The 8,906-nt window shown below is 34.8% G+C and overlaps 1 protein-coding gene across 2 annotated transcripts; it reads left to right on the top strand.

Moving 5' to 3' along the window:
* Positions 1 to 540: 540 nt before the first annotated feature.
* Positions 541 to 8,181, top strand: LOC146920072 (transmembrane and coiled-coil domain-containing protein STS1-like). 2 transcript variants are annotated; one of them, XR_015011655.1, is made up of 15 exons: positions 541 to 863; positions 957 to 1,038; positions 1,978 to 2,481; positions 2,812 to 2,977; positions 3,076 to 3,228; positions 4,026 to 4,123; positions 4,306 to 4,397; positions 5,255 to 5,325; positions 5,414 to 5,549; positions 6,193 to 6,252; positions 6,354 to 6,419; positions 6,638 to 6,714; positions 6,825 to 6,895; positions 7,610 to 7,667; positions 7,851 to 8,181. XR_015011655.1 is itself a non-coding variant. In XM_085713459.1 (15 exons), exons 1-15 carry the CDS (start codon positions 631 to 633, stop codon positions 7,971 to 7,973), a joined length of 2,007 nt encoding a protein of 668 aa, XP_085569585.1. In that variant the 5' UTR covers positions 541 to 630; the 3' UTR covers positions 7,974 to 8,181. The 2 variants fall into 2 exon arrangements, 1 of the variants encoding a protein (XP_085569585.1); XM_085713459.1 differs by having other exon boundaries at positions 6,337 to 6,419.
* Positions 8,182 to 8,906: the final 725 nt, after the last annotated feature.

The raw sequence follows: 8,906 nt of genomic DNA, 5'->3' as shown, positions 1-8,906 counted from the left end.
CAAAATCCTCCTTGCATGCATTAAATGATCAACAATGCAACATCAAATACTCGTACAAAATAGTTTAATGTTAAATCTGTATAAAAATTAATACTTCATATGTTTTAAAATCAACATCATATTTGAGTGGTGCTTGTTTTTTTTGTTAGAAAAGAATCACAATTTTTAAAGAAATGATTAATTATATTAACTTTAATGGTAAAATTAGTAGTATTATTTACTATAATTAAGTTTTTTTTTTACGGAGAATTGTAATTATTAACTAAGGCCATGTTATGAAAAATAATAATAAATGTTACATTAATATTCTAAAGTGATAATTATTATGAGAGAAAGAAAAATCAAGATAAAAAACCTTAAAAAAAAAATAAGATGGAAAAAAAAACCGCAAATGTGACACTAATTTATACTATGAGTATTTTTCAGTGTTTGATTAAAATTTGAAGATTTTTTTTTTGACAAAATTTAAAATTTGAAGATGAAATTGAAAAGGTACAAAAATAGAAATGTATAAAAATCAGTTATAGGAAAAATAAAACCGCTTTTATACAAACTTTGACGTCAGAAAGAGTTAGTTGAATTCTCAAACCCACCGTGTTACTCCGATCACTCTGCACGCGTAAAGTGCTGATGTCATCAACTCCGTCGCCATCACCGTCGTATCTGACGCCGACGCAAAGATACGCCGCCGGAGCCTTATTCGGCCTTGCTCTACACCAAGCACAACTTCATCAAACCCATCCACTAGGCCTTTCAACCGACGATTTTCCTTCTCCGAGCAGTTCCACCTCCACCCGTGCGGTTTCCGAAGATCCTGACCTTTGGGTTCACCACACCTCCGGTTTGCTTCGCCCCGTTTTTATGTACGTTTCTATCAATCATTTTTCTTTTATTCAATTCATTGCCATTTTCGTGATTAATGCTTTCAAGTTAATCAAAGTTCTGTTTCTGTGCAGATTTCTTGATATTGATTCTGCAGCATGGTCTGGACTTGAGGAAACTTCTGGCTCTTCTGTGGCTACGCGTCATGTGGGACCGGTATGTCATTCTACGTATCATGTGGATTTTGATACATTGTGAGTGTAAAAAGTTTTAAACAGTTAGGAAAGGAAATCACAGTCGGACATATGTGTAGCTTTATAAGTAGTTTTGATTAAAGTCAAATGCTTTTAGTGATGTGATAAGGATGATTGATAGGCAGTCTAAAAAATCTTTATGCTGACGATGTATATGAATTAAATAATTTACTCGGTTTTGTTGCTTTAAGTATGCTTTTTAAATCATGGTAAATGTGTTGAAATTTCATTTATTGCATACTCCATCCTTTGTTCGTAAAGTGAGGGGATTATAATATCATACCTATGTAGCACTTTTGATCGAAGGTGTGTCCGATGTCTGACACGTGTTAGTATCTGTCACCAACACAACACCAACACGACACGTACACATGTAATTACATTCAATTAATTCATTTTTCAAAATTAAAATCCATGTCGAAGTGTTAGTTTCGTTGCTTCATAGCATCATACCTTTTTTATTCTTGTTCTTCTATGTATACAAATGTAATTTATTTGCCTCTTAGCACGTATTAGGACCTTTGAACTCTTTTGCTGAGCAAGATGGTGGTGTCAAATGATATCTCATGCATATTTGAATCGTGTTTATAAACCCAGCTGCGATGTGTCGATAAAAAGAATTGCCAAAAGATACTAAAATTATTAGTTTTCAATTTGTTTGTGAGGAGCTTAACTGCTCAACCACCAAGCTATGTTTATTACTGTTACTCATGTTAACTGTTCCACACTGTTCTTATTTTTTTCCGTCTTCTTTACTTACTATTGCATTGGTGTCGGTGTATTTTTGTGTATAAAGTTTGGTGCTGTGTGGCATAACTTTTTGTTTTTAGTTGTTTTGTGTTCATATGTTTAATTTTTTTATTGATAAATCACTTAAAGATAATGCATGTGAATGCTGCAGTTCTTGAGACTATTGTCAGAAGAATATGATGATGATAATGCTAAAAGGTTAGATCAAGAGCTTGCTTTGTCGGAAGCAGTTGATGCTTTGGTTCTTAGCTTAGAAAAAAATTCAGAGTCTTCGAGGTCAAAACGAAAGAAGTTGCGTGAATACGAGCATGAATGTCGTGAGAAGTTTTCAACTGCCGATGTTCAACCAAATTCTGAGAAGGTAGACATGCATTTGGAGACTCAGCAAGAGGAAGATACTCTTTTCTTTGAATGTGAAGAAGACCCACATGAGGGATCTTCTAACAGTAAGACTGATGAAGGTCCAGTTGAAGAGTTAATGATGCTCAGCTATCAGAGGAAAGTGACAGTTCTCTACCAACTTCTCGCTGCTTGTTTGTCGGATATTGGTGAAAAAAACACAAAATATACTCGGAGAAGAAAGGGATATGATGCTCGACATCGCGTGGCTCTACGGCTGCTTGCAACTTGGCTCGATATCAAGTGGACAAAAATGGTTTGTCAAATAAATCTTTTGATTATTATTTTTATATGATCGGGAACCAATTTTTTATATGTTGAGGTTATCACGAGATATGACTGTAAGAGTTGTTTTTACTGTTTATAATGTATTAAAAAGATATGTAAAGAATCATCCTCACTCTGGTGAATACAGCTTATAAATTCATCTTAATTTTTAAAGCTACATGTTGAGCCTGATTCTTCTACATGATTATATGTTATAAGATTTGGTTTAAACTATTCTTTTATTAAATCTCACATTAACAGACCCCATAGCCCCCATATCTTCTACTTCTAAATTTGATAATTAAATTTCACTTTGCAGGAGGCTGTTGAGATGATAGTTTCTAGTTCTGCAATGGCGATCGTTAAAGAGCAAGAATCAAATAAAGAAGCTCAATCAAATGAAAGCGGCTGGGCTAAATGGAAGCGGGGTGGTATTATTGGTGCTGCAGCGTTAACTGGGGGAGCTTTGATGGCTATTACTGGTGGTATAAATGAATAATTCCATAACATATTTTGTGTTTTGATTTGAATTGAACAAGTTTCTTTGTGGATTTGACTGTTTTCACTTTTAAGCACAAAACAGGATTAGCTGCCCCAGCAATTGCTGCAGGACTTGGTGCTTTGGCTCCAACTTTAGGTACTTTGATCCCTGTTATTGGAGCAGGTGGATTTGCAGCAGCTGCTAGTGCAGCAGGAACTGTTGCTGGTTCTGTTGCTGTTGCTGCCTCATTTGGAGGTATATATATGTCCATGTTTGATTGGATTTTTAGAATCTTCTCATGCCAAGTAGCTCTCTGTGATTTCTGTGTTGTTTAATGATATTATCAGGACCACCAAATCATTATTCATATGCTTATATTTCTTAGAGATTTAGGCCAGCACTATTTTCAATCTGGGGTTTTGGGTTGATCCTCAATGTGATGGTTTTTTGTGCTACATTACTGGTCAATTTATACATTTTGTTGCTGCAATTTGTTGATCAACCTGCGTGCAGTAATTTCTTCAATGAAATATGTTTTATAACTACTAGTCAAACTGTAAAGGGAACAGTTTGAATTGCCTTTTCACAAGGCGCGTTAGAAGGGTTGTATGGGATTTTTGTTTGAGTTCAATTCATATACACTGTCGGTGTAAAAAAGTTTTACACATGCATCCAATGGTGTATTGACACATCATTTAATGAGTTAAAAACACGTGACTTGTCATACCTCATTAATTGATGTGGCAACACATCAATCAATGGTTGCATGTGTAAAAAATTTGTACATTATAAAATTAAACTCTTTTTGTTTTATAGCTCATTAACAATCTGGTGGAAACCACAGGCCCATTAGTACGTCCTATATTTTATTATCGGGAGCACGGGACATTTCTAATTTACAATATTTCTTTGTAGTACTAGTACATTCTATTTTAATCTGTTTTTAGGACATATTTATGATCTGTAGGACAATTCTCATTACCCTTTTTTTAGTGCTAATGATGTTCCTTTTCTAGATAATAAAAGTAATTTGTGTGTCTTTGTTCAACCAGCTGCTGGAGCAGGGCTTACTGGAACCAAAATGGCTAGAAGAGTTGGGAGTGTTGACGAATTTGAATTCAGAGCTATAGGTGACAACCATAACCAAGGCGTAAGCATTTATTGATTTTGTCGTATTCTTACTTTTTGGTGACATTTCTTGCTTGATCGAGTTATGATCCATGTGCATGCAAGGACATGTATGCATGAACTTTTTTAACCTTGTATTGTATAGCAATACTTTTGCACTAAGTTCATTGTTCCATATCAGACTCTTATTACTTCTGCTTGCAGAGATTGGCGGTTGAGATATTGGTTTCCGGATTTGTCTTTGAGGAAGATGATTTTGTAAGGCCATGGGAAGGACAGAATGACAATTTGGAGAGGTAGAAATTTTGCCACTTTCCATCTCCAATAAATGTCATTTCGATAATCATTGTTTAGGAAAATGTAGTTGATATTGTTAAGCTCCCACATCAGCTAGGTATAATGCAAAAATACTCCTTCAATTGACTTTGATAATCCTTCCTTCTTTAGTTTTTGATATTGTGTTGGCCTAGTCTATTCTCAGTATTGCATTATGTTGTGGTTTCCGCAAAACTGGCAAAAGGGGCTAAAGTGGTCGCAAATGCTTTAGAGTATGAAAGATGTCTTGCCTATAGTGGAGTACAAGGCGGTTTTAGTTTTTTTTAAATAAGGTGATTCATGGTCCATGAGTGAATATATTTTGTCTTTTATTTAAAAAAAATTAGTATTTTCATTTTTTCTTAACAATTCAATTAGTTTGGTCTGGTCTGGGAAATATTTAAAAGGATATGTTGTAAGTAGATTTCTTTCTTGTCTTTTATTTGGAGTCTTTTAATATTTTTATTACTTTGTTTTGAACATTTCAACTTTTGAGTTAGTATTTTTTCACCTTTTGCCCTGGTCTGTGAACTATTTCAAAGGATGCACAGTGAAAGGAATTTGTCTTCTATTTAATTTTTTTAAAAATATTTTCAGTATTTTTGAATAATTCAACTTTGAGTTAATATATGTCACCTTTTTATACCACTTATTTTTGTGCAGGTTTTGATTTTTGAACAATTCTTGTACATTATAGCATACTTTTTTTTATGTATGTACTGTAATTGCGTATTTTCCCACAGTTTCTTTACATTTGTAAAATTGCAATGTTAATACCCTAATGATTCATGGTCCTAGCAAAACAAATAACTTTTCATATGGCCTTGCCAAAAGTTAGGTATGCACTGCAGTGGGAGTCCAAGAATCTAATTGCTGTTAGCACTGCAATTCAGGACTGGCTTACTTCAAGTAATTGATTTGAGTTTCAGACTTATAATATTTTTTAATATTATAAAGTAGAATTGCGTATGATGTCAATATTTCTATGATGCATTAGGAATTGCGATGGAGCTGATGAAGCAAGGGGCAATGATGACTGTCTTGAGTGCACTTTTAACTGCATTGGCTTGGCCAGCTGCATTGCTTGCCGCTACTGATTTCATAGACAGCACGTGGTCAATTGCTATTGACAGGTTTAATTTTATCTTTTGGTTTTAAGTGCAATAGAATTTTTGCAAAGCATGGAGTTTCTATCGTTTTTGATGGACAGTATACTGTGACTATAGTTTTTTTGAAGAAGCTAAAATGGAATTAAACTGAACACTTGCCATTCCAGCACAAGATGTGCATGGAGTGGCAAAGAAAAAGTCAAACACAAGAATCACATGTCCAAACCGGCTAAACAAAACCGAAGAAAACACGTATGCAATATATCTAGCCAAAGCCTTATAGTATACGACCTACATACTACATAGCGTGGCACAGTTGGCAGATAATGGGGTCCCTTAAGCATGTGAGCATGGGTTTGATCCCTGCTTGGTGGTGCATATGGAAGAGCACTTGTTGGGAGAGGTCAACCCTTTAAGTGGAACCTGTATCTCGAAGGATTAGTTTCTGGCTTCCGGCTGGGGATCCCTTGGGCAACCAAAAAAAAGGAACCCCGTAAAGTATATGAACTATGAAAAATCAATGTGTTTTGGGGTGGCTAGAATATATCTGTTCATGTTTATCCCTTTTTTAGACAAACGACATGGTAAAAAAAGGATGTTTCACTGTCTCGATTCCATTCGTAATTTCTTATTTATTTTGCCTATCTAAGTTTACTTTACTTTTCAGATCAGACAAGGCAGGGAAGCTGCTTGCTGAAGTGTTATTGGGAGGATTGCAGGGAAATAGGTATTTATCTTGTTTAGAAGTTTCTTTAAAAAGTTCTGCTCCTTAAAACGATGGAATATGCAATATTTTTAATCTGAGTTTCAGGCCTGTGACACTTATAGGTTACTCACTTGGAGCAAGAGTTATTTTCAAGTGTCTAGAGTGTTTGGCTGAAACGGAAAACCATGGTAGGTGTTCCTACTTTGTTTCTTTTAATATTTTTGGTCTTCGATATGATAGATTGTTTTCCTTTCTTTACTGGTCAAAGGATAAGCTTTTCCCCCCTTACAACTTTTCGACTCTGGTGATGGGGACATTACATAATAGTTCATGTCTATGTGAGGTGCTTCTTCTGTTTTTTGGCAGCTGTGATTAAATGAAAAATGCTCCTTCTGTTTATTGGCAGCTGAACTTGTAGAAAGAGTTGTCCTTCTTGGAGCACCCATTGCAATCAAGGATGTGAATTGGGAAGCTGCTAGAAAGGTAGAAATGAATTCGGTTTTTCTCTTCATAGTTAGTACATTCTCATTCTCACAGGTGTGATGAAAATAAAGTTTTTATTAGTTTCAATGATATATCCTTGTATTCTGTAGATGGTAGCTGGAAGATTTATAAATGCTTATTCAAGGACCGACTGGATGCTTGGAGTTGCTTTCCGTGCCAGGTACATGAAAATGTAGTGGTAGATTTTATTCAGCACCATCGATTCTTTCAGTTGACCCACAGTACATAGGGATAATTCTTGCAAGAATTCAGTCCAAAATAAAAAAATGGAATGGCTTAAAGTTGTATTTGTGGTTCTCACTACATCTATAGATAAATTTTTTTATGCAGTTATAAGCATTAAGTTGTAAGTTAAGGGGGAATTAGTCACTTTAGTCCCTGAATGGGAGAGGATTCGTCACTTTAGTCCCTGAATGAAGAGAAATTGCAAAACAGTCCCTGCATGGTCAATTTCAGGGACTAAAGTGACTAACAGAGTCTACATTCAGGGACTAAATTGACTAACGAAGTTTGCATTCAGGGACTAAATTGACTAACAAAGTCTACATTCAGGGACTATTTTGCAATTTATCTGCATTCAGGGACTAAAGTGACGAATCCCTTCCGATTCAGGGACTAAAGTGACTAATTCCCCTAAGTTAAGGGGCATTCTGATGCTACAACAGTGACCAGTATTTCATATGTGCATTGATTTTGTTTATTGACTTCCATATGTTGATCTGGATCCATAACCTTGTCATGATTTTGGATTTATGAGCAATTTTTGCATCATACCTTTTTTGTGTATGACCGTGAGGCACTGTCTCACCTAATCCATAGAGAGATAGGTTGAACACTTTTAGTAAATAGAAACTAATATATTAATTTTGTGCAGCTTACTTTCTCAAGGTTTAGCTGGAATCCAGCCAATCGATATTCCTGGAATCCAAAATGTAAGTTTTTCCATCCTCTTCACCACACAATTGTTTTTTTTGGATATTTTTAAAATATATTTGGGCACAGCTGCAATTAGCAAGTTGCTATTTTGATTTCTATGATTAGTGCTAGTCTGCTGGAAATTGGAATTTATAGTTTAATGGATATGGACATTTTGCTAAAACGCACTGGATTTTCAGGTTGACGTGACAGATCACATTGAGGGGCACTCTTCATATTTGTGGGCTACACAACAGATCTTGGATGAACTTGAACTGGAAACGTATTATCCCGTTTATAACAGCATTCTTCCTAAAGAGTAAACCACTTCCAATCCCACTTTCTTCTTGTTTGAATATAAGGAAGATAAATTCCTAGTATCACTGTCAAGAGGATCTGGATTCCCATGCATGAGGGCTGAGGCGTGTATTGTTGTCATATAACTGAGTCTCTCTCAAACATGTAAATTGTAATCATATATTTTATATCTAATAATGAGTGTGCATGAATGAGCGAGCTTAAGATAGTTCATTAAGTTTGTTTGTTACATACTCCCTCCGGTCACTATTATAAACAAAGTTGACTTTTTAGGTTCATTCAATAAATGATGTATGTGGTCTATATTTAGACTATATACATCATTTATTGAATGAATATAAAAAGTGAACTTTTGCTTATAATAGTGACCGGAGGGAGTATATTATTTGATAGAGAGAAAAATTTAATAGTAAAATTTGGCGGGTTCAATCTGTACAATAAAAAACTAGCCAGTCTCATTTTTTTTAAATTAATAAAAAACAATTGCATTATCTAAATTGTCCCTCGTAAAAACTCGTTTTACAAGAATATAATCTTACTTGGTTAAATAGAACTTTAAGAATGACAATATGGACTAAATATTAATCTAACAATCAATATTTGTCATTAAAAAAAGAGTTAAGTTTGTGAGACAAAATAAACTCTTTTTAATTATTTATAAGAAGGGAGTCCCTAATATGGTCCTTAATATTTAAGGTCCACCCATGGTCCACCATCTTTTACCTAGTATAACAGGTTGCAATTGTTTTGTTTTCTTTGATAGTGGCATGGGCAGTAATTAACTCAGATTCGTTGGGTAATTTTAACATAACCCATTTCTGCAAACCATATAGGACCAGTTCCATACTTGTTCTCTTTCTCTCGTGTCCTTGAACTCTTTGTAACCACTACAATAGTGTCCCGTCGTTAAACACAAGATCAGTTCCCATTAAAACAAT

The sequence above is a fragment of the Medicago sativa genome, chromosome 5 (genome assembly GCF_051527215.1).
Source record: "Medicago sativa cultivar Bolivia chromosome 5, Bolivia_mono, whole genome shotgun sequence".
NCBI lineage: Eukaryota > Viridiplantae > Streptophyta > Magnoliopsida > Fabales > Fabaceae > Medicago > Medicago sativa.
This window is presented reverse-complemented; position numbering and strand designations above follow the sequence as displayed.

Bases quoted from the DNA above. Each gene is read 5' to 3' on its own strand.
- LOC146920072 (XM_085713459.1), top strand. From the start codon at position 631: ATGTCATCAACTCCGTCGCCATCACCGTCGTATCTGACGCCGACGCAA. The intron at 864-956 runs GTACGTTTCTAT...GTTTCTGTGCAG, and splicing joins TTGCTTCGCCCCGTTTTTAT to ATTTCTTGATATTGATTCTG. The intron at 6,420-6,637 runs GTAGGTGTTCCT...GTTTATTGGCAG, and splicing joins GGCTGAAACGGAAAACCATG to CTGAACTTGTAGAAAGAGTT.